The sequence below is a fragment of the Heloderma suspectum genome, chromosome 3 (genome assembly GCF_057233095.1).
Source record: "Heloderma suspectum isolate Gila_16-S chromosome 3, 16-S_ref, whole genome shotgun sequence".
NCBI lineage: Eukaryota > Metazoa > Chordata > Lepidosauria > Squamata > Helodermatidae > Heloderma > Heloderma suspectum.
Window position 1 is genome coordinate 308,646,588 of NC_139460.1, and position 26,484 is coordinate 308,673,071.

General features: G+C 42.2%; 1 protein-coding gene across 2 annotated transcripts in view; it reads left to right on the plus strand.

Annotated features, from left to right (window-relative positions):
- The window catches only part of FNDC3B (fibronectin type III domain containing 3B), a 385,564-nt gene that overhangs the window by 217,658 nt on the left and 141,422 nt on the right, over window positions 1–26,484 (plus strand). For both annotated transcript variants that reach the window (XM_084847494.1, XM_084847495.1), the window contains exons 4-6: window positions 4,509–4,585; window positions 16,076–16,313; window positions 21,283–21,579. In XM_084847494.1, coding sequence (XP_084703620.1) covers window positions 4,509–4,585; window positions 16,076–16,313; window positions 21,283–21,579 — 612 coding nt within the window. The remainder of the gene's footprint in view (window positions 1–4,508; window positions 4,586–16,075; window positions 16,314–21,282; window positions 21,580–26,484) is intronic.

A 26,484-nucleotide genomic window follows, 5' to 3' on the forward strand; every position in this document is an offset into this window, starting at 1 on the left:
GAAAAAATGCAGGGTGGGAGGACAGGGAGGCAAAGATTGCCTTTGCCACTCCTCCCACCCTGCATTGGATGATCGGAAGCCTCCAGGTTCATGGGCTTCTGATCATAGACAGTGCAGTCGATAGGATTGCGTCCTTAATGGGCACGATTCTAACCTGCATGGGCACAGCTGGGCAGGGGATTGGCATAGGGCTCAGTGGAGCTCTCTTCCCTCCCTGGCCAAGCCATGGTGCATACACTGAACAGCTTGTGAACCAATGGCCTGGGGAGTGGAGTGGGATTGGGTACGATATTCTGGAGGTGACCGACTCAACCTTGGGGGAGCTGGGGGTGGCGACGGCCGACAGGAAGCTCTGTCGTGGGCTGGTCCATGAAGTTACGAAGAGTCGGAAGCGACTGAACAAATAACAACAACTGGAGGTATGCACAGATGTCCTACTCTGCACTGCAGTGCATAACAAGAGCCAGCTGGGGAGTGAGAGAGATGGAAGTAGGCTCCATTTAAGTTTCATGCCAGTCACTACCCAAGTATGGTGCTGTGTCGATTCAGGGAATTGATTGTGGAATTGATATTTTCAGTCATTACTGCTTGCTCGTAGATCATCTTGGATAGTTTGGGACAAAGTAGTGTAAAAAATTTCCTCAAAATCCATAGTAAAAACACATACAATATAACTTCTTTAGCAATAGAATTACAACATTCCTGTCTGTGATTTTAGCACTCCTTTATGCAGGCCATGTTGCCGAGAACCGTCTTTTAATATCTCCAAGGAGATGTCCCAGGCGGGAGATGATTTCTAGGTCTCATATGCAGTTACCACTTCAAGTTGTTTTGATAGCGGCAATGAGAGACCAAAATGAAATGTATGTTAAAGTCATTTTCCCAGCCCTATAATCAAGGCAGTGAAGAAAACACCATGGAGCAGTAAATCATTCACCTGTCCAACATTCTTTAAAACCCTTTACCCAAATGACTTTAACAGTCTAAGGGTCACACCTGAGGTTAAGAGTCTGCTTGCGCAGTGCACATTTGATGATAAAACGCAATCTTTTTTATTGAATTTCAGGCATTTACAGACAGCAGAGTCTGCTGTGTGCGAGTTCAGTTTCAACAGCCGAAAGGCGGCTGTTGTTTTATATGACTGACTGACAGATGTTTTTTGAACAGGTTCTAATCAAGGGGAATTTGAGTGTCAAAGCAGTTAGCACCTGCTTAGGTGTTCAAACTAAAAGTGGAGAAATATTTTAAAATATTTGCTGTCTGTGTGTTTTAATTTCTGGGAAATGTTGACATCTGCAGTACCCATAGTGTCAGACAGATCCTAATAGGGATATGAATGAAATGTGTGTTGGAGTGGATAGGTATTTGTGTTAAGTAATATTAATTTAGCCTAGTACAGCTTCTGAGGAGCTGATGAGTTAAATGCCGTGCTCTTGATCCAGTAAATGTAAGTAATGACTCTGTCCTGTTGAAACCAATGGAACTACTTAATCAGGATTAACTTTGACCTGGTTCTCACATAACCTGGAGCCAAGATTTAGTGCTACATGGCTGAGTTTCTGCCAGCCCTAGTGAAGCCTTGGGATTGCACACTCTCCCTTCCCTCTTTTATCATCCCACATGGCCAGAAAGAGGACAGAACCAGGGTTTAATTTTGCTTTCCCGAATTTCTGGCTTGTCGTTTTGTATGAACCAGGAATCGTCATTTAAGATATAAGGACAAGCCAAACTCTAGTTAACAAACTAGTTTGTTAAAAAAGCCAGCTAAACAATTCAGGATTTGTTGCTGATTTGTTTAGCAATTGACTAGAGTTTGTTTTAAACCATGATGCCTGGTCCATCTGCTACAACAAGCCAGGATCTGAGGAAAGCAAAACTAAATCTTGGTTAAGTTCTCCTTCTGGCACATTTGAGCTTTGGGCATGCTTGAACCTTGCTCAGGCTCACAGAGGCTCATCCATATAGTACTAAACCATGGTCTAGCTTTACATGTGAATGCAGGCTTTGAGTTCCATTGCTTTTTATGGGGCTTAGTCATGGCTAATTTTAGTTTGATAGAGGCCTTATACTTTTAACCATTGTTTCAAGATAAGCGTGTGTTTCTGTGAATGTGTGTGTTCAGCCCTCTTTGTCTCAGTTTAGTACCAACCTTGCAAAAACATCTACAAAAGTTACTGGCCTAATTACAGAGACATCCTTAGGTTGGTCATTCATTTATGGCACATCAATAGCTCGAAGCTGGGGTGCGGAGGGAGTGGAGGATGGATGAATTATCTCCCAATTTGCAACTAGTTGCCTAGATGGGATTCTCCACAGGTGCTCAAGCTATTTCTAACTTTCATCACTGTATGCACTGTTGGAGATCTGATGCTTATAAAAGAGATCATGACCATAAGCAAAATTCCATAAGGTGTTCTTTTAAAAACAGCACTACACTTTTTTTCTTTTCTTTTTTTGCAAGTTCCATCTTTATTTTTCATTTTTCACTCATACCCCATCGTCTTCAGAGAGCTCAGAGTAGCTAATATGAAGCTCCACTTTGGCTGGATCATGCCCAATGTTATGAAAAAGATTAATTACTCAGTAATCACTAAATTTGACCAGTAACCACCCATTTTCTAATGAGCCATTTTTTTTAAAAAAAGAAAAGAACTCTTATTTAAATGAACTTATAATTTAAAATAAACTCACAAAATAGTTGTCTAATTAGGAAAATGTATAATTTCCTAAGATATAGGATTTCTTCAAAGCTCTTGTTTGTTTTTATAGTCTGAAAAAGGTACTTGGTGAGTTGATGGAGAACCTGATGCAATGTAAGGACAGAGGCTTTCTTTCCCATGTAGTGACTACGACATTTAGGTTATAATTACCTGAACGCCAATCATTTATTGGTAAATAAATATAAAGCCCTGACCTTAATGAAATATTTTTGGTTAGGGTGGTGAAGCTATGGTCTGACTTCCAGGCTTGAAGCACTGGATGTCTTATGACATTTTGGTTACAAGCTCTATAGAATTAAGGCCTATAGTGCCTTTAAACTGTTCCCTGTATGGTTTCCTATTTTCCATTTCACCTAGATTTATATAGCTCTCGATAGTAATGATTATGGCACATGCTTTGCCGTATTTACATTTGATACTTCAGAAAGGAACTTTCACATCCAAGGTTGGAGTTTTGAGTGGAAACTTTAAGTCGCTTGCTTATATAACCACATTCCTTGGTTAATCTGAACTGCTGAGGTAATGAGTTTTGTGGTCTTCATATGTTCCTGAGATAGTTCTTCACATATGTAAAATTGAGTGCGATTGGAAACTTGACTCTGCTCTCGCAAAGGGAAAGTTTATCTAGGCCAGCGAACTAGGAACTGCGACCCTTGCGAACGGCAATTTGCTTTGCTATATAACTGTATGGTACCTGTTTGCTTAGTGGGTATCAATGCAAATTTCATGTTTGGCATTTTTCTCAAATAAGCATTGCAGAAAAATGTATTCCTCCACTCTGAACAGCAACCATCTCATCTCCTCAAGGACAAAAATGTTATGCTGAATATACATCAAATTTGTGGGCTCAGAACTTTCCCAGCCAGTATTATACAATGTACATGTGTGTGTCTCTGTGTTTTATCATGGTAGTTCATACAACTGAATTTTTGCCTGCAGTCCTTTGTGAATGTTGGTTCATGGATCACTCAGTACCATAAAGAGCTAATGCAGCATAATGGCTAAGAGACCAAGCTATGAATTGGGAAGTCCCTGGTTCGATGCCTTATCTGCCATGAACTCACTAGATTGCTTTAGGCTAGCGTTATGCCAGATATTTCTGTTCCTTTGTTTTCAGCAATTCTTGGGGTGGGTGGGGGCGAAACGGCTGCTGCTTGCCAGTCCGCATTTGGTACTTAAAAATCATTAGCTGCTGGTGCTGCTGTTTGTGTGTAATTGTACATGTTTTTCTAACATTGTAAGCTGTTGTGTGAAAGGTGGGTAAAAAAACCCTCTTGAATAAATATATACTCTGAAAGTGTCTGGAACGGGTGTGGGAGAGAATTTTGAAGACATTTCTGAGGCTTGGGGGGGCAGCGGTTCTGTTTCTCTTACTAAGTGTATGAGGTGTTCAAGGGGTCTTTTGGCTATTTACTACTCTGAAAATGCCTCTTGCTTGCTCACAGCAGCACAGGTCTCTTCATGGATAGCCTTTCAGTTTGGCAGCAGTTCCTGGGAGTGCCCATGTGACCATGCGACATCATGTGATCATGTGGGCATTCCAGGAACTTCTGCGTCACATTGTGAACCCACATAGTAAAAACCTGAGTGCTACAGCAGATAAAAGTGCATCAAATGTGCAAAGTTTAACTTTTTTTGACAGTATTGTCTTCTCATTCCATGCCAAAAAGACCATGCAGTATTATACTTCAAAACTGGTTCTACAAATGTCATAGAGACTTTCAGCACAGTAGCTATGTGCATAAACTCTATCTTAATCATTTGATTTTCCTCTTTTTGTCATAACAGGACCTGCAGAGGTTCCAATGATGTCGCCCAATGGATCTATTCCTCCTATACATGTGCCTCCAGGTTATATATCACAGGTAAGTTTCTTCAGCAACAGAATTTGGGTACTGGCAGGGCTGTGTCATTCCCACACGGTTCCACAGAATTCCATATCCTGTTTGTGGCGATTCCACATGCACAATATGTACATAGTAAAGGTTTGCATATGTGTATGGTGGCTGGTATGTGTCTGGAATGATTGACCGGTGAGTGTGAGGCGGGGGGCTTGGCAGAGCGTGGGCAAGAATGACAATTTGGCAAGTGGAAGAAAGGGGGAGTGGCTGAGTGGGAATGGAATGCAGTGTGATTGGATGAGAGCTTGTGCAGAAAAAAGGTGGGGTGATTGCTTCTAGGGAGTCAGATCAGTCTGTGAGGGTTGTAGATTGGGTACAGCGAGAGAGGTCTGAGCTGAGATTGGGAGAGAAGAGTGAGAACAGCTAGTGAGATAGTCTGTGGGATGGAGAGTGTGTCAGATAGTGTGAGAGAGAGTGTGAGAGGTTTTTGAACATAGAGCTAAAAGCAAGAGTTATATTGTGTAGTTTATAGTGTTGACTTACTTTAATAATTATCCCCGATATCCTTTCCTCATCCCAGCCCAGTTCCTATTTCTAATCCTGTTGTACCAAATAAACCTTTGTTTTCAATTTTAAAAGACAGTTTTCTTTTTTTGTGATTAGGAAGGGTTTCGTGGAATAACCCCCATGTGCTGGCTGCTTGGTCTGTGCTACCAAAAAGAACGAACGCAGCTCTAAAAGGGTTATTGGTGGCAGTAATTGTGAGAGTGGTGAAGCATCACAGTACACAAACACAGTGTTGTGGGTGAGAGCCTAAAAGTGGCAGGGTGAGGAGAGACACTGACCAAAGCACCTGACCTGGTGACTTGAAGTAGGAATTGTGAGGTGGTCAAAAAGGCCTCAGGTCCTCACACTGTTGTTATTTTCTTTTTTAAAAAAACCAAACAAAACAAGGCTTCTAGGCCTTATGGCAGTGAAGGTGGGGTTGAATGTGTGTGTGTGTTTGTTTTGACAATGTCTAGTGACATCTCTGAGGGAGGAATAGGATTTACACTTGTCAAGAGGCAGGATGCCATTGTCCTCAGCAGCTCTTTGCCCTCTCCCTAACAGATGGTTCATTTTGGACCAAATGTGCCGGTTCACATGATCAAAATAAGCCAAAGTTATTTAAAGTGTGGTGCATGTCGGGAGCAATTTCCACCACCAAGGTACAGCTTGTTGTGTTGTCTGAACTCGGGCAATGTGGTGTGTTGTGGGGGAATAACCCTAACCAGTTGCCCATTGTAAACAAGTGGCTTATTTTCATAGAATCATAGAATAGTAGGGTTGGAAGGGGCCCATAAGACCATCGAGTCCAACCCCCTGCTAAATGCAGGAGTCCAAGTCAGAGCATCCCTGACAGATGGCTGTCCAGCCTCATCTTGAATGCCTCCAGTGTGGGAGAGCCCACCACCTCCTTAGGTAATTGGTGCCATTGTCGTATTGCTCTAACAGTCAGGAAGTTTTTCCTGATGTTCAGCTGGAATCTGGCTCCCTGTCACTTGAGCCCATTATTCTGTGTCCTGCATTCTGAGATGATCGAGAAGAGGTCCTGGCCTTCTTCTCTGTGACAACCTTTCAAGTGCTTGAAGAGTGCTATCAAAGCTCCCCTCAATCTTCTCTTCTCAAGGCTCATTTTGATCATTCGAACCAGGTCAATCAATACTGAAACAACACACTGAAAAAATTCACCCCAGTTAATATATTTTAATATGTTTTGCTTCACTTTTTTGTCTGCAATGAACAGACTATGAACTTGTTTGCAATGCAACACATGAACATATTGTTTAGTAACATTTATCATTAACATGTCTACAATGAGAGATTCCATAAGAAAAGTCCTGCTGCATTCTACCAGTGGCCTGTTATGTCCATCATCTGGTTTCCTACACTGGCCAACCAGATGCCCCCAGAAAGTCGACAATATTATAATCAGGGTGGATAAAAATTATTTTTGAAAAATTAATCAGATTTTTAAAATTTAAATCAAATTTTTAAAATTTAAATCATTTTTAAATTTTAATGTAAATAAAATACTAAATGTCTCTCTTAAAAAGAACATAGTTATAGTTAAAGCTCATCATAAACATGCTAACCCTACACTTACAGTCTCATAAAAATGAAGATACCCACCAATCAAACATGGGTATTCAGGAGCTGGTTGAGGTAGAAAGATAATATAGCTGGGTGGATAAAAATGGATGCCTTAAAAAATTCCCAAAATCTGATTTTTCAAAATTTAAATTGGATTTTTTTCTGCTCAGTAAGTACCAAACCTTGCCTTGACCTATCAGTCATAGACATTCATTTTTATTTGCTACTTTTTTTTTTGTGAGGCCAAGGCTGAGCCAAGACAGAGTGAAGCAAAAAGGAGCAACACTGGGAAGAAAAAGAGAAGAGAGAATTGTCCAGTGTGCATCTTCCTGTATTCCCATACTAATACTAAGACTGCAGTCCTATATTGACTTACCTGGGAGTAAGCCCCATTGAACTCAATAGAACATATTTCTGAGGAGACATGTATAGGATTGTGCTGTTAACCTCAAACTATCATGAGTGCCAGTCATAAGAAGATACTGTATATGGGAATATTTTAAAGATATTTGATCTACAGGTAAAAAAAGGAAAGCATGCAAAATATATAGTGAGACAAAGAGATGCAAAGCCTGCTTGTAAGAATGAAACAGTGTAAATAATACTCTATTTAGTTGTAAATTAACATGGTTTAGTGGTCAAATTTGCACTATTGTTCAGGAAATATATGAAAAGGTTTCAGTGGGAAATTTGATTTAAATCAGTGACTGAAATCAACCTTTTTTCTTTCTGATTTAAATTGCCTTGATTTAAATCAATCCATCCTGATAAAACTACTCAGGGAGTTCCACTTTCCAAAGAGGTTAGAAATCTGGTGAAAAGAAGCAGGGCCTTCTCTGTAATAGCCCCAACACCATAGAATGACCTTCCTTAGCTTGTTTTTCGCTTTATAGTTTTTCAGGTTGCTCCAAATGGTGAGAGAGGCTGGGGTATGAACATTTTGAATGAATGAATGGGCATTACCTAGATGAGAGAAATGTATGCTTGCTTAAGTGAAGTCCTGTTGATTTCAGTGCAACAGGGTCTGTTTGGACATTACTGCTCCCAACTACCTCCTCTCCAAGTTGTGGTACCAGGAGGAGTGACTTCAAATTTCCAGTCTCACTGCCCATAGAAGTAAGAAGCAGATGAAACATCCCAGTAGCCCATAGCATGTCCCTCATTTTGTGCTCTGATTCTCTAAATGAGGGGCAGACATCTTTTGTGTTCTGTGTATTCTGTATTATTTTACCCCAAAGCTAACCCCCTCACAAGTGGTTAGACTCAATTTAAAAAGTTGATGCCTCCATCAGGAAGGAGCAGTTACAATATGAATAGCAGAACTGGTGTACTATCATATCATGAAGATCATGAATAGTAGAGAAGTTGCACCCTGATTATGGAGAGGCCTGCTTGGTGCCTATGTTGCATTTTTTTTCTGCGCCAGGTGAAAACATTTTTTATTTACCCAGACATTTTAAATTGTCATTTTTAACTTTGTTTTTAAATATTATAGTCTACTGATTTATTTATTTATTTATTTATTTATTTATTATTTTGTTGTTGTTGTTGTTGTTGTAATATATATTTTTATATTTGGATTTAATAAAATCCAAAGAGGATGAAGGGTGTTCTATATGTAATGTCTTACATATAATAAATAAAATGGCAATTTAGAGACTGCACCTACAAATCGGGAAGTCTCTTCTTAAAATCTCATGGCTTCTGTCCTGAGCTCACTAGGCAGACTTCAGCAAGACGCAGACTCTTGGTCTCAGCCTCCCTATCTGCAATATGGGGATAATAATAGCAACGTTCTTCATGGGATTATCAGAGTGCTTTGAACACTTGAAAATATTATATGAATGCCGTGCATCATGTGCTCAGGGATAGCTAGAGTGCTCAAATATAGCAAGACCGTTACATACAAAGTTCCAAAGAGAGGTGGAATGCTAGAGTGTAACCTGAATGTAATAGATTGAGACAACGCTCCAGTATTCTACCTCTCTTTAGAATGTGCACATGGATGGTCCGAGGCTTAGTCCATGGCACCTCTAGTTAAAAAGATCAAGTAGCAGGTGATGGAAAAGAACTCTGCCTGGGAGCCTGGGGAGCTGCTGCCAATCAGAGTAGTTAGTACAGTACTGGGTTAGATGGAAAAATAGTGTGACCTCTGTTCCTATATGGCTCCAGGAGCACCCATTGCCAATTGCTGCTCTAAGTTACCAAGCTTAATGAAATAAGCCTTTACATCTAAATAAAGCAGCTGGTAGTATAGCAGGAAAACCTATATATTATCTTTTTTCCCCCTGTTGAGCTGAAATGTACTTCCCGCCATGTGGAAAATGAATGTTCTGCTTTGCAAATGACTTCATACCAAATAACAGCTTGAAGCACGTAGTAGTCACTTGGTTTAGTTTCCTGTTGTTGTTTGTTGGTGCTGATGTTATAATAGCTGTTTCCCTTGTTTGCTCTTGCCTGGGCTCAGTGATGTTGGTAATTAATAGGATTATTGAGTGATTATTTAATTTGCTTGCTGTTTGTTTTGGCATGGGGATGACAAAGATGTAAAGGAAATAAGAACATTCCAGTTCGTGAACAAAAACATATTTTGACTTTGGTTTGGTCGTCCCTCAAAAGCCTACGTCTCGAGCGTTGGGCTGAAAACAGATACCCCTGTGGAGAAATAACAGGGCCTATTAAGCAAAAGCCATAAAATCCCCTTTTTCCATTTTCTTATGCCAACCCTTTGGACTATGAAGTATTAGACTTGCACATTACCTTTGCTGCCCATTGACTGCAAGTTGGGATACTTAATGCTGCTTCATTTACCACTTAGGGTTCTGTGAAAATGATCACTAAGAGAAGAGCAGGTCAGATGTCGGGTTTGTGTGATGCAAGGTGGACCTTATTGGCCATCAAGAGAAGAACAGCTGGAGTATGTCTTTAAGCTACCAGGGCGCCATGTGTACTTTGTAGGGTCACTGGATGAGGTCCAGTTCTGTTACAATCTGACTCCTATGCCCCTCTTGGTTTTACTACTGTGCCATCCTCAATACTTTTGCACTTCCCCTGCTTGGTTTTACTACTATGCCATCCTCAATACTTTTGCACTTCCTCATAGATCCTTCCTAGTTGCCCTTCCTTCACATCTGACCTCCTTCCTTCAAATTCACCCTCTGAACTCACCATTTCTATGAGGCCTTGGTTTAACCCCTTAATCCTCACTCCATCTGAAATGCACCTAAATTGATAACTGCATTTGCCACCACAGTCTCTTCCTAACCTGGTATTTTAGGTTTGTAAACTTTTACTAATCCTGTTCTGTGAAGCATTGTGTAGAGCAGGGGTGGGCAACTGTTGGCCTTCTAGGTGTTTTGGCCTACAACTCCCATCAGTCCTAGCCCTCATGCACAGTGATAGTGCTATGAAAATAATAAATCAAACCAAATACTTGTTGGCTGAGCAACTTGATAGTTGTAGCCCAGACATTACAAAATGCAAGTCAAAGAGCATACCTTGTAATGTATGTAAGTACCAATGGCTTTGAGTTAACTTAATCTGTATCTTTCCCCTCCCCATACTGGTTGCATTTGTTTAGTCTGTGCTTGTCTTCTGAGGTGATGACTACTTCTCTGTGCTTTTGGTTTTGTTTGTTTGGTCAAGCCAGCTTGCTGTGTGGCATTAGAATAGATGTCCATTGTTTGTTTGTTTTTATATGAGCTGATGGCAAGTTTAGTGTGCTCTGTTGTATTTATTATTATTATTATTATTATTATTATTATTATTATTATTTCTATACTGCCCCATAGCCGAAGTTCTCTGGGCAGTTTACAAAAGTTAAAACATTAAAATACAATATACAAATTTTAAAAACCATTTACATAAAAACATATGGACAATATATACAAACAACATATAAATAAAAACAATTTTGAACTAAAAGCAATTATTAAAGAATCCAACAATAAAACACAGCTTATATTGGGATTATATTGGGAAAGGGCCATCACCCAGTGGTAGAGCATATGCTTTTCATGCAAAATGTCCTGGGTTAAATCCCTGGCGTTTCTAGGTAGGATTGGGGAAAATACCTGTTTGAAACTCTGGAAAGCTGCTGCTAGTTAGTGTAGACCAGGGGTAGCAACCTACAGCCCCAGGGCCACATGTGACGCTCAGCCAAATTTCAGAAGCCCTCGTGCATGTGGTCAGTTCAGACCTCTGGCAACAGCCATCTGTCCTTTCCCTGGCAGTTCGCTTTGTGGGAAGGAAGGGGGAGAGAGAGAGAAAAGGGGGTGGCAGGAAGAGAAATGGTGTGACCCATTCACTTTTGGCTTTGGCTCTGCTCACCACTAGCTTCTACCCCATTCCCACTTCCAACATGCATCTCCCGACAGATTACCTGCGAGGGAATGCACCAGGGGTTTTCTACCCCTGGTACAGCCAATCCTGAGCTAGATGGGCCAATGCTCTGATTTGGTGTAAGGTGGTTTCCTATGTGGTACTGCATGAGGTGTTTTGTGATGAGCTGCTGTGACTACTAGTCATGGTATACTTTGAAACCTACCATATGTTCCTTGTATTCTGTAATGTGTGTGTGGGTTGCAGCTTAATATAAAAAATGTATAGGAAGTCGTGTTAGTCCGTTAGAAAAATGTCAATATTCAGTCGAAAAATATCTTTATTAGGACCACCAAGAGGTCACAAAATAGGGAGCATACATAATACAGATACTTGAATACACAGAGTTTTTGTTTAATGTATTGGCATGAAATTTGTGTGTGGAATGCATGCATTAAACAGGTCAGCTGCCTAACTCAGGCCCCAAAAGTCAGCCACTCCCTTTGGCCAATGCCAAATCTGTGGCCCAAAAAGCAAACTGCTTGCTTTGGCTGAAGCTAGCAGACCTCCTGACTGTCCCTAGCCCAGCTCAAATGGCCATCTTTCCTCCAGATGTCACCCATCCCATTCTATCAAGCCAGGATACCTATCTAGACCTTGGGCCATGCAGCAACAGAAAAAATATCCACACCATGACCCAGTTTGCACAATCAAAACAAGCCACACTGGCTTGTTTTAATCCCTGGCATCTGCCAGGTGCCATTTCCCTAATTACCTGCCTGGGTGCAGCTTGTCATGTCATCTGAACCCAGATGGCATGGCTTGTTTGAGGGGGGAAACAACCCTCAAATATCCCATGACCTGTTGTCAGCCCAGTACATGCTGCCCATTCAAACAAGCCACGGTGGCTAATTTAAGCCACCGTGGCTTGTTTGATTGTGTGAACTGGTTGCTTGTGTTAAAGGCACCAAATTATGCATATATGAAGGGTATCCCATGAAGTTCAAATCAAGACAGGGAGGCATTCCTGATATTCTCAAAATTCACAATGGTGATTGACTTTGTAACTAGATGAGATGGATGGGGCTATTCACACAACAAGCTAACCCACACTCAGTAGTTGAGTGTGGGTTGTTTTGAACTGTGGGTTGTTCGTTGATCTGTGGGTTAGCGTGTTGTCTAAACGCAGCACATTTTACGCAGGTTGGGCTATCATGTCTGAATGCAGCCAGGGTGGCTTGTTAACAACCCTGAACAACCCAACAACAAACCATGCATTCTCAAGGTGGCTTGTTCAAGAAAATAAGCCACACTGCATGGTTAACAAACCACCCTGTTGTTGTTGTTCAGTCGTTCAGTCGTGTCCGACTCTTCGTGACCCCATGGACCATAGCACGCCAGGCCTTCCTGTCCTGCGCTCTCTCCCGGAGCGTGCTCAAGTTCATATTCATTGCATCCGTGATGCTATCTAGCCATCTCATCCTCTGCCGTCCCCTTCTCCTTTTGCCTTCAGTCTTTCCCAGCATCAGGGTCTTTTCCAGGGAGTTTTCTCTTCGCATTAGGTGGCCAAAATATTGGAGCTTCAGCTTCATTATCTGTCCTTCCAATGAGCAGTCAGGGTTGATTTCCTTTAGGATGGACTGATATGACCTCCTTGCAGTCCAGGGGACTCGTAAGAGTCTTCTCCAGCACCACAGTTCGAAAGCATCAATTCTTCGGCGCTCAGCCTTCCTTATAGTCCAGCTCTCACAGCCATACATTACTACTGGGAAAACCATAGCTTTGATTAGACGGACCTTTGTCGGCAAGGTGATGTCTCTGCTTCTTACTATGCTGTCTAGGTTGGCCATAGCTTTCCTCCCAAGGAGCAAGCGTCTTTTAATTTCATGGCTACAGTCACCGTCTGCGGTGATCTTGGAGCCCAAGAAAGTAAAATCTGTCACTGCTTCCATTTCTTCCCCTTCTATATGTCAGGAAGTGATGGGGCCAGATGCCATGATCTTAGTTTTTTTAATGTTGAGTTTCAAACCAGCTTTTGCACTCTCCTCTTTCACCCTCAACAAGAGGCTCTTTAGATCCTCTTCGCTTTCTGCCATTAGGGTGGTATCGTCTGCATATCGGAGGTTGTTGATAATTCTCCCAGCAATCTTAATTCCGACCTCTGATTCATCCAACCCGGCATTTCTCATGATGTACTCTGCATATAAGTTAAATAAGCAGGGTGACAATATGCAGCCTTGTCGTACTCCTTTCCCAATTTTGAACCAATCGGTTGTTCCATGTCTGGTTCTGACTGTTGCTTCTTGACCCTCGTACAGGTTTCTCAGGAGACAGGTAAGGTGGTCTGGTACTCTCATCACTTTAAGAATTTGCCACAGTTTGTTGTGATCCACACAATCAAAGGCTTTAGCGTAGTCAATGAAACAAACCACCCTGGCTGCATTCAAACAATATGACAACTCACGGATCAAAACAACCCACACTCAACCACTGAGTGTGGGTTAGCATACTGTGTAACAGCCCCAATGTGCTATCTCATGTTCTGCCTGATCTGGAGGTGATCCTGAAAAATTACTGAAAGAGGGAACCGCTTTTTAAAGCTGCCCAAACTTTTCATGAAAAGAGCTTTCCCTTTCAGCCCAGCCCTGTTTCTAACACAGTCAAAACCTTGTTCTCTTGGACAAATGACAGAGGGAAATCATATGGTTTATAGACTAGAAATATTGGATTGCAAGAACCTCTAAGCCTGAAGTAAGCGTAGATGCAATTGTTTTATGAAGTCTTGGATAAATCTCTTCAAATGTATGGAGTCTCTAATTCCCCCGGTAATAATGAAAACAAGATTTACCTTATAAATGTGACTATAAACTTTTAATCTGCCCATAGAGATTTTTTCCTCAAACATACCCATGGTGAACTAATATACCAGTATTTATCAGAATCTTTGGGCACGATCCAGACAAAGCTAAGCGCTTTGAAGATACATCAGTTTCAGTGGGAGAGTTCAGCATGAACTAACTCCAAGGACCTTTGGAACTGGGCACTCTGTGACCCAGTTCACACACAAGTAACCCACAGTTTGTTAACCATGGGGGTTTTGGCAGGGCATGGGAGTACGCCATGGGTTAAAACTCTGGGTTGTTTCTCTCCCCCCAACAAACCAGAGTTCGCACAACATGGATCGGTTCCCTGGGTTGTTTAACAAAGCAGAAGTGGATGAGCAGTTGGGAGCCAGCTCACTTGCTCCCACGGCTGCCAAACAAACTATGGTTAGCACCATGAGCTGTTTGTTGCATGTGAACCGGGTCTCTGTGGGCCACACTAGACATGATAGCAGCAGTTCTGTGTGGTTAAATGTGCAACTGGCCCAAATGCATAGGAAGAGGGAGGTGAGTGACCTGATCTCTTAAAAAAGAGATGCATGGGTCAGTGCAGGGTTCATATTTAGGGTAGGGTGCCCTCAGAGCCTCCATCTTCATTTGGAGATATAAAGCTGCCTTAATACAGAGTCATACCATCTAGCCCAGTATTGTCTGCAAAGGTTTTCCACATTACCTCTTACCTGACCCTTTTAACTGGAGATGCTTTGGATTGAGCCTGAGTCCTACCGAATGTGAAGCACGCACTCACCTACTGAGCTGTGGTCATTCCTTCCCACTTTTTGATGTCATTCACACTTTCTCTGGGCCCAGTTTGCATTGCCACCCAGAGGGAGAGGGCAGGCAGCAGTCATAAGAAAGAGCAGCAGCAGGGGCTGGGAGGTCTGTTGAGAGATGTGGGTCTTGGCAGGTGCCTGGTGCTGCTGACCCATGATGCTGCCCCTGGTCCAGAGAAGAGAGCTAAACTCTGAACACCTCTGGCTTACCTCACTGCAGCCTGTTGTTCTCCCAGCCAGTTGCTTCCAGTGTTGGAGCTCTGGCTGTGGGGAAAAATGGTTAGAGAAGGGTCTACTGGAAGCTAAGACATGTTGGTGTGGAGTGATTCTTCACTCCTCACCTGCATGCCCCTTTTTGCTTTTACAATATGCCCCCCACTTCCTATATGATTATTTCAGTTCTGTGTCAAAACACACATTAGGAGGGTCCACACGTCATGGGTAGCAGGAGTGGCTAAACAAACCACAGACCTTCCATCCATGGTTTGTTTAGCATGACGTGCAGACCAGGAACTCTGGTTTGTCCCTCCCCCAACAAGCCAGAGAAATAACCCAACAACAAACTGGATTATTCCTCTGGCTTGTCAGGTGAGGCAGAGTTCCTGGTTCACACGTCATGCTAAACCAAGGGTGGGCAACTTGTGGTCTTCCAGATGTTTTGGTCTAAATCTCCCATTAAACCTCACCTTTGGCTATGCTGGCTAGAGCTGATGGGAGCTGTAGGACAAAACACCTGGAGGGCTACAAGTAGCCCAACTGTGTGCTAAACAAATCATGGATGGAAGGTCCACGGTTTGTTTAGCAGCTCTTGCTTGCCATGGGAACAATCAGGCAGCATGCACAAGCATCCTGCTCATAAACAACATGCTAGGGTCCCCCCAGAACTCCAGTTTATCGTGAGGGTTGAATAAGATCATTCAACACATGCAGTCATGACTAGTGTGTCCCTATGTTAGAACTTAATTTCTCACTAGTCTAGTTTTTAAACTTTTGCTTTTTGTATTGTTAAAAGCCACGAATAAATAAAACATTGTCCATGGTTTGCCCAATCAACTGTGTTGGTATTGGTGTTCATGAGAAAGGCAAGAATTGCCTTTAAAGCAACCTGTAGTGCATGTATTATAGGTATTCTTTGATCTCCATTCAAAATCTTAATTGTTAAAGCAATTACGGAATGCCTTGCTATAATTAGTATGGCTGCCTGAATGTCTGCCGTGAGCTACGTTACCACCAAAATTGCTGGCACTGGGTATATTTAGACATAGATGTTATTCTTTCTAACCATGAGAAGTTTTTTTTTTCCATTCCCCCCACCTCTTTTATGGGACAAAAGTATGTGTGTGTTACAAAATTAATTCAGGAGCATATTCCAGCAATTATATTAATCTTGCTTACTCCCTTTGCAGGTAATAGAAGACAACACGGGCGTTCGCAGGGTGGTGGTCACACCTCAGTCTCCGGAGTGTTACCCACCCAGCTATCCCTCTGCCATTTCTCCAACCCACCACTTACCACCATATCTTACCCATCATCCACATTTCATTCATAACTCTCATACGGCTTTCTACCCACCTGTTACTGGGCCTGGAGACATGCCACCCCAATTTTTTCCTCAGCATCATCTATCCCCCTATGGAGAGCAAGGTGAGCTCGGTAGTGCACGTTTTCTAATCTAGCCTATGTGTGCTTAGCTATTTCTCCTCAGCATTATCATTTTTGGAACAGGATTGATTGATGTTAAATTTAAGAGAAATATGGTACGTAGCTCATTGAGACTAGAGGGATGGATTTTTTATTTTTTTTTAAAGAGGGAGATGTTTAAATATCTGCAATATTTGCTTTGAAGTAATACAGGAGGGAACCTACAAGAACATTTTGCATTATATCCCTGGGCCCTAACAGGAGTGCCCCTGCTCTGGGCTCCAGTCAGCTTAGAACAGGAACTTGCAGTATTGTTAGGGGCTCACACAGTAGGAGAGACTTAGGGATGTGCAAATCAGCAAAGCTCAAGCTCGCCGAAGTTCTCTGAATTCCATCTCAAAGCTTGTTCCAACTCAAGTTCATGTCGGATTGCCAGCTTTATTTTTTTCTTTTCACGTGAAGATCTGTGCATATTTTTGTGCATATTTTTCCAAATGTATGCATCAGTTGTGTGCATCTTTGAAATGTACGCATTTGTCTCCCATTGATTAAAGCTTGTTTGTGCGCATGTTTCACTGACATTTCTCAAATATATGCATGCTGTCAAACACACGTACACGTTGAAAAATATATAGACTTCGACTACAGATTGCAGCCGAGTCTGTGTTTGGTCCAGAAGGTGCCAACTGGGTAAATCCTGATAAAAAATGAACTGAAATGAATTTCCCATATATCACTTCAGGAGAAATGGAAAGGAATAAGGACACCCTATTTTTCTCACCTTCCTGAAACATTCCTGCAGGATCAGGTTAAACAGCTCAGGGTTTTCTGCAGGCATGAAGAGTCCCCCAAGCATTCAGAAACCACTGTCTTTCTTGTCAGGTTGTACCTTTTTGCTGCCCAGCTGATAGGCATGGGACCACTAACTTCAGTGTTATAAGTAGTAATCTGATAAAACAGATGCATCCTGACATCATAATGAACAGGCTCTGGGGTGGCATTATAATTGTGGATCTGTACCCAGATGGTGGAAGAAGAATGGTGAAATGTCGGAAGATTCAGAAGATGGCTAGAAACATAAGATGCAAATCCAAGTCCACCATAGGAAAGCAACATGTAAACACGCTAAACTAGGATAGGCATATTCTAGGACAGTCTTCTCCAACCTGGTGAATGTGTTGAGCTACAACTCCCTTCATCCTCAGCCAGCATGGCCTGATGAAGCACCATTATGCCCCTTGTCATGTCAGTCATGCAGTGACTTCTCAAAATAGAAAAAGAGGATTTAAAAAATTGTTTTGGTTTAGCCTGCCTCTTGAATGGATTGTGCCATTGTTGAAAGCACTATCTGGTATCTGAGGGTAACACGGCAATCCTTAATCGCCTCGAGAGGTATAAATAAAGTGTAAGAAAGAATGAAACAACTTAATTCTGTCCAAACCATGGACTGTTATGTTTTCCACAGTCTTGAACAGAATCTTTGTTTGGTCTATATAAGCGTGGGAAGCAGGACACCCAAAATACTATACTTACATCAGGGTGAGCAGTGGAGGGGAATTGCTATAAGAAGGTGCCCAGCATGGCAGTTCTTCACTTGAACGTGGTTTTTAAATGTATGGCCAGTTTGGATGAATGCTTGCTGCTAATTGCCTAATTCTTCCTCCATCTACAGAGCACCTTGTACAAGGCAAATAGTCTAGGTAATACTTACTGCTACAACTTGTGCACAGACATTATGGAACCAGGGCTGCTTCCATGGTGCTTGGGCTCCAGTCAGCAACCCTTGCATTTAATGAGGCAACCATAACAAAGTATCAGAGTATGTAAACTGCTAAGGGCACCAGGTAAAAACCAAAAACATCAGCCATACTGATATATGATGTACAGAAAAGCTACATGCACGTGTACACATATTTGTATTGGATTTTATTTTTTTGTACTGTATTTTTTGACTGCTCTGTTGCATTTTAGTTATTCAACTGTAATCTGCCTGGAGAACATTAGTTATTGGGCAGATTAGAAATGTAATTAATTAAAATAAAATAAAATAATACACACACAAGCTTGGGCTCCAGTGGGCCTCCATAAGCAAGAAGTTCCATAGATTTGGGGCCATGACTCAAGGGATCATACTCTCCTCCCCACAGCCATTTCTTATCTCTTTGCATTGAGGGAGTGGTGAGAAGGGCCTGGCTATTCATCTATATATATGGTTATGCACAGCATTGCCTCTAGTTTTCCAGCTGGCTACAGAGGAACTGGGAATGAAGTGATGCTGGGCTTAACCGCATACAGAAGGCATAGGCTCCTGTCTCCCCATGGACTTTCAGGTGCTGCACTGTAAATTTAAGCTAAAGTTGTCTTAGCTCAATTTACAATTTATCGAAGTAACACCTATTGCCTTTAGTAGGACTTTCTTTGACGTATGTTTAAGATTAGCATGAAAGAGGTGTGTCTTTTTTGCAAAGTATAGAATCACGAGACTTTTTTTCAGTTTCATTCCTCAATCCTTTTAACTCCTAGGTCTTGGTATGTGCTTCTAAAACTGAATCAAATTTAGATTAAAAATTTAGAGAGCAATCCTATGCTTTCCAGATGGCATCTGAGGAGCCATAGGGTGCTGGGAATTTTCCCCTCTGAGGCTATAGACAGAGCTGAGGCCTTGGAGGGGAACATCCCTGCTTGGGTTCCCCGCTCCCAGCTACAGCAAAAAGTTCCAAGGCGGGTCCTCTCTCAAGGTAGCTGTTGCAACCTCAGAAGAGGACAGGGAAGGAGGTGGGGCAGTGGCTCAGTGGTAGAGCACATGTTCAGCATGCAGAAGGCCCCAGGTTCGATCCCCAGCATCTCCAGGTAAGACAGGAAAAACTCCTGCCTGAAACCCCGGAGAGCTGCTGCCAGTCAGTGTTGACAGTACTGGGCTAGATGGACCAGTGGTCTGACTCAGTATAAGGCAGCTTCCTCTATTCCTGTGAAAGGAGTGTACCAGTGCACGGGGTGGGGAGAGGAGAGGCCATGGTTCCACCAAATCCACAAGCCTCTCAGCCTCCATCCCCAGCCAGGTAGGTGAACTGGCTCATCTAACTCAACTTACAACAAAAGAGGGCTGAGAGGGTGCAAAAGCCTCTGTCACCCTCCTGTCCTGCCTGGCTCTTACAGGCAGGGTTTAGGATAGACGATCCCAGAATCCTCGATCTATCAAGTGTCCATCCTGAGGATTGTTCTCTTAATGTTCTTGCTAGGTAATTTTGCTTGTGATCCTATAATTTTATGCTTAAAAATTCCCAGATTCTGCAACTAGAAAAAACACGTTCTGAAGTTGGGCAGATTTAGGATGAAGGCTATTATTCTGTCCTCTTTGCAGACTCTAGGTAGCAAAATACATTGGGAAATTTGCAGAAGCACAATTTAGAATTTTGTGTTCAGTTGTGTTGGCATGTGGGTTGGAAAGATGAATAGAATCTCACTGGAGTAAATGAAAGGCAGGGACATATCAAAGGAAGAAGTCATACTGGAGTGGCTGATAGTGCCCACAGAATAAAGTTGTCCATATCCCCTTCTTAGCAACCTCAACATCCTAGGAGGATCCTCTATAGTACAGTTTCGAAGAGGAAAAATTATTGAACATCTGTTGTGGTCACCTGCAGTTCTTGGCTGCACTTGCTTGGCAGGACATTTTCAAATTAAAAGATGCCCATCACTTTTTTTAAAAAAATGGGCAAGATGATCAGGATTGGCTCATGCTGCAAAATGTTAATTGCAGCCATGTGAGTTTCTAGGTCTCTTTTTATATTACGTTTGAAAACCTGAAATGTAAAATATACCAGGTTACAACAGAAGTTTACTAGCTCTACAAAAGCACTTTGATCTATTTCATTTTTAGTTAAATGTATATGGAACTTCACAATCTGTAGATACGACCTTCTATGTATATTTAGAAATACATATATGTACAGCTTGTAAGTTCTAAGGAACAGTATTTAGTGAATCCATGTTAAGATGCTAGTGCTCTCCCAAACAGCAGAAGTTAACTGCTGAAGTTTCTGCAGAAGTAAAGAACTTTGTCTTCTGTACTGTTCACACTGCCAGCTCCATAGGTTGTCTGTAACCTACTGGGATGAAGCTCTTTGCTGCTGGACTAAACTACTGTTGTTTGGGAGGGTAGGTGCAAACATGGCCATTACCAGATCTGTTATACATAGGCCATGTTTCAATGTCAACTATAGACACTAAACTATACTTTAGTGGAGCTTTCCTCAACCTCGTGCCCTACAGATGTGTTAAACTACAACTCCCATTATCTGCAGTCAAGAACAAGCTGCAAGCGAGCCTCATGCTAGAACAAGCTGTAGTGAGCTTCATGCTCATACGCTTGCCCTCTCCTCCTCCTCCTCTTCCTCCACCTCCATGGTCGCAAGGAGAAAATCAGAATCTTCCATCTCTGTTTTAGATTAACGATAGTTTAGTGTTATGCTCAGACCCTAAACTGTGGATAATCTTAATTAATGGCTAGTGTAAATAAACTAGCTTTGTCAACCATGGTTTGAAATTGGCTGGTCTCCACTAACCCAGCCTTTCCCAAGCTGGTGTCCTCCAGATGCTTTGGATTACAAATCCCATCATCACTGACCATGTTGGCTGGGCCTGATGGAAGTCATAGTCCAAAACACCTGGAGGGCATTAGGTTGGGGAAGGGTGCACTAACCATAGTTATGATTAACCACAGTTTAGGATTTGGACAACAGGGCAAACTGGTTTATGTGTAAAATGGAAGCAAAAGCTTCCAAACTCAATTGCAGCTATGCTACAGAGGTGGATGGCAGCACGTGAGTCCAAGGTTAGCTGTGGCTCAGTCTTGTCATGCTAAACTATGGTTTAAACTGACATCTGAACCCAGCCACAGTATACATTTGTACAGTAAATAAATACTGATGCATTTTGCATTGTAAACTGATCTTTGTCTCTTTAATTTCAGAAATTATATATGGAATGTCCAGTTACATAAGGGAAGATCAGTACAACAAACCACAGCACAAAAAAATCAAAGAGAGACAAATCGATCGCCAAAACCGTTTGAACAGCCCTCCATCCATCTACAAGAGCCATCCGGTAAACTGTACAACAGTGTACAATGGTACCGTCAAGCCCCATAATGGAGCCGCAAATGGGGGAGGAAGCGGTGGAGGACTTGGAGGTGGAGGGATGCCTGCCTTGAAAAAAACAGAACGCCGATCAAGGAGCAGCCCAAAATCGAATGAGCCGGATTTGCATGGTAAAGTTTGCTGATGCACTTTAAAATTATTTCTGAGATTTCAGGATTATGAAACATGCTCATGGTCGAAATACGTAACTTCTAGGAACATCAATGCCATGCACATGCAAAGCCATGTGAACCAACGGACACACAAGCTGTAGTTGAGTTTTCTTATGCTTTGAAGTTCGCAAAAGGAGGAAAAAAAGCTTGCTTAAGTACTCTTTCGTAGAGCTATTTCACACATTACATAGTAATCGGGGTTTGCCTCAGAGTGTACACTCAACAGGGAGCAGCAGCCAGCCAGGGATTCCTAACAAGTGTCCTTACATTTTATTCATTTTACTAAAAATATTTGTCATATTCACATCTACATTTGTAGGTGAAAACCTATTGGGTTGCCCACCTAAAAAGTGAATGTGTGAAGTAGATCTTGGATGCTATCTAGTACCATCATTAAAATAGTTCAGGCTGCAATCCTGTACTCACTCACCTGGGAGAAAGTACACTGAACTCAGTGGGTCTTACTTCTGGGAATCCTGAGAGTTGTAGGCCTTTTCTCTTTCTAAACATGCATAGGATTGCGCCCTAAAAGTGTTGTTGTTGTTGTTGTTGTTCACTCGTTAAGTCGTGTCCGACTCTTCGTGACCCCATGGACCAGAGCACGCCAGGCCTTCCTGTCCTCCGCTCTCTCCCGGAGTGTGCTGAAATTCATATTCATTGCATCGGTGATGCTATCTAGCCATCTCATCCTCTGCTGTCCCCTTCTCCTTTTGCCTTCAATCTTTCCCAGCATCAGGGTCTTTTCCAGGGAGTTTTCTCTTCGCATGAGGTGGCCAAAATATTTGAGCTTCAGCTTCAGTATCTGTCCTTCCAATGAGCGGTCAGGGTTGATTTCCTTTAGGATTGACTGATTTGACCTCCTTGCAGTCCAGGGGACTCGTAAGAGTCTTCTCCAGCACCACAGTTTGAAGGCATCAATTCTTCGGCACTCAGCCTTCCTTATAGTGCAGCTCTCACAGCCATACGTTGCTACTGGGAAAACCATAGCTTTGATTATACGAACCTTTGTCGGCAAGGTGATGTCTCTGCTTCTTCCTATGCTGTCTAGGTTTGCCATAGCTTTCCTCTCAAGGAGCAAGCATCTTTTAATTTCATGGCTACAGTCACCGTCTGCAGTGATCTTGGAGCCCAAGAAAATAAAATCTGTCACTGCTTGCATTTCTTCCCCTTCCATATGCCAGGAAGTGATGGGGCCAGATGCCATGATCTTAGTTTTTTTCATGTTGAGTTTCAAACCAGCTTTTGCACTCTCCACTTTCACCCTCAACAAGAGGCTCTTTAGATCCTCTTCGGTTTCTGCCATTAGGGTGGTATTGTCTGTGTATCTGAGGTTGTTGATAATTCTCCCGGCAATCTTAATTCCGACCTGTGATTCATCCAACCCAGCGTTTCTCATGATGTACTCTGCATATAAATTAAATAAGCAGGGCGACAATATACAGCCTTGTCGTACTCCTTTCCCAATTTTGAACCAATCAGTTGTTCCATGTCGGGTTCTTACTGTTGCTTCTTGACCCTCGTATAGGTTTCTCAAGAGACAGGTAAGGTGGTCTGGTACTCCCATCTCTTTCAGAATTTGCCACAGTTTGTTGTGATCCACACAATCAAAGGCTTTAGCGTAGTCAATGAAGCAGAAATAGATGTTTTTCTGGAATTCTCTTGCTTTCTTCATGATCCAGCGAATGTTGGCGATTTGCTCTCTAGTTCCTCTGCCTTTCGAAACCCCGCTTGTACTTCCGGTAGTTCTCGGTTCACATGCTGCTGAAGCCTAGCTTGTAGGATTTTGAGCATCACCTTGCTGGCATGTGAAATGAGCGCAATTGTACGGTAGTTTGAACACTCTTTGGCATTGCCCTTCTTTGGAATTGGAATGTAAACTGACCTTTTCCAGTCTTGTGGCCACTGTTGAGTGTTCCAAATGTGTTGGCATATTGAGTGCAGCACTTTAACAGCATCATCATTTAGGATTTAGTTCAGCTGGAATACTGTCATCTCTACTAGCGTTGTTGTTAGTAATGCTTCCTAAGGCCCAGTTGACTTCACTCTCGAGGATGTCCGGCTCAAGTTCAGTGAGCGCACTATCATGGCTATCAGGGACATTCAGATCTTTTCTGTACAGTTCTTCTGTGTATTCTTTCCACCTCTTCTTAATCTCATCTGCTTCTGTTAGGTCCCTGTCTTCTTTGTCCTTTATCATGCCCGTCTTTGCACAAAACGTTCCCTTGAGATCTCTGATTTTCTTGAAGAGATCTCTAGTCTTTCCCATTCTATTGTTTTCCTCGATTTCTTTGCATTGTTCATTTAAGAAGGCCTTCTTGTCTCTCCTTGCTATTCTCTGGAACTCTGCATTCAGTTGGATATATCTTCCCCGTTCTCCCTTGCTTTTCGCTTCCCTTCTTTCCTCAGCTACTTGTAAAGCCTCATCAGACAGCCACTTTGCTTTCTTTTTCTTTGGGATGGATTGAGTTGCTGCCTCCTGAACAGTGTTACGGACCTCCGTCCATAGTTCCTCAGGCACTCTGTCTATCAGGTCTAATCCCTTAAATCTATTCGTCACCTCCACGGTATGTTCATAAGGGATATGATTTAGGTCATACCTGAATGGTTTAGTGGCTTTCGCTACGTTATTCAATTTCAGCCGAAATTTTGCAAGAAGCAGCTCAGGATCTGAGCCACAGTCAAATCCAGGTCTTGTTTTTACTGACTGTATGGAGCTTCTCCATCTTTGGCTGCAAAGGACATAATCAGTCTGATTTCGATATTGACCATCTGGTGATGTCCATGTGTAGAGTCGCCTCTTGTGCTGTTGGAAAAGAGTGTTTGCTATGATCAGCATGTTCTCTTGGCAAAACTCGATTAGCCTTTGTCCTGCTTCATTTTGTACACCAAGGCCATGCTTGCCTGTTATCCCGGTTATGTCTTGACTTCCTACTTTAGCCTTCCAATCCGCTATGATGAAGAGGACATCTTTTTTTGGTGTTAGTTCTAGAAGGTGTTGTAGGTCTTTATAGAACCGATCAACCTCAGCATCTTCGGCCTCAGTGTTTGGGGCATAGACTGGAATTACTGTGATGTTGAATGGTTTGCCTTGGATTCGTACTGAGATCATTCTGTCGTTTTTGAGATTGTACCCCAGTACTGCTTTTCCCACCCTTTTGTTGACTATGAGTGCTACTCCATTTCTTCTAAGGGATTCTTGCCCACAGCAGTAGATATAATGGTCACTTGAATTAACTTCGCCCATGCTTGTCCATTTTAGTTTGCTGATTCCCAAGATGTCGATGTTCAATCTTGCCATCTCATGTTTGACCACCTCCAGCTTACCTTGATTCATTGATCTGACATTCCAGGTTCCTAAACAATATTGTTCTTTACAGCATCGGATTTTCTTTTCACCACCAGACACATCCACAGCTGAGTGTCCTTTCAGCTTATGGCTTCACTGAGTTACACAAGCCCCTTCGCCACAACAAGGCAGAGATCCATGAAGGGGCCTAAAAGTGTTAAGGATTAGTAAATTTCTTGTGTTGAATGGCCTACACCAAGGGTGGGCGGCACACGGACCATGTGCATACACTTCCATGCTGCCAAATTAGGCAGAAGCAAAAACAAAAACATTTATTAAATCAATAACTGCATCTGCATGGGTACCAAATTCCACTGATTTTTGCCCTTCCTTATGAGCGGAACACACATCTATTTGCTTCTAAGCCACAACAAATCACACTGGAGTGGTCAGTCATTGTGGAAACTATGTGGAAAGCTGGAGATAAGTAATAGAGCCCAGACAAGAAGAGAATCCATTCAGCTTGGGAGCTGCTATAGGCTTCTCGAGTGAAGTCTGGCACTTTATGGACATACCCATGGGACTAGCATAGCTAGTAGTCATGAAGTAATGCCCAACTATCACCAAAGCCCAGCTGTGTTGTATTATTTAAATTCTGTTTATGTCATATCGTGACTGAAACATGCCCCTAATGTGCCTTGGAAGACTTGCAGTAACATAGACAAAATTGTTATGGCAGCTCTTGTTCTCCATGTTCTCCAAAATGCAGCCAATTGGACACTTCGATTTCCGATAGTGTAATACTGCCTCTTGATTCCCAGTAAGGCCAGTCTTGAAGTTTATAGATTGTTTTTGTACCTGATAAAGCGTAAGACACTTTGTTTTTGTGCAAATATCTGATGGATCCAGTAGACAAACAGTGAGCACACTCCTTCCCCTACCCTGTAATGTAGAGAAAAAAAACCCACCCACATTAATCATTTGAACTACTCCTTAGTGATGTCTTACAATATCTGTGAACAATTGAATTCATTTTTAGTTTGTGGAAGGTGATAGAAGGAGGGATAAGAGGCAATTTGAAGAGGTAATAATGGGGTCACGAAGAGTCGGACACGACTGAACGACTGAACAACAATAATGGTGACCTGAAAAACCTTCCATCCTTCCTTTCTTTATTTCCTTTTAAAACTGCCGAATAATTGAAGTTGTCTGGGTGGTGTACAAATAGATTAAAAACATAAAATGCAAGATACCAAAGAAATAAAGATAAAACAGCTCAGTATAAAATCAAAGTAAAGACAGCAGCAAAAGATACAGCGGAACTAAGATTTAGAAGCACTAAAAGAATTTCTGAAATGTTTGGGGAAATCTTCACCTGGTACCAGCAAGCATAGACACCAGGTGAGCCTCTCTGGGGGAGGGCTTGTGTCTCTGCCTATTACACCTGTTTCCTCCTTTCATAGAACCAATATCTGTTGGTATTTATAAATTGTCAGAAGTCATGGACTCTTGATGTGCTAGTTTCCCATGGCTATCCCTGTTGCAATACTAAGGCTAGTATTCTACTTCACAGTCAT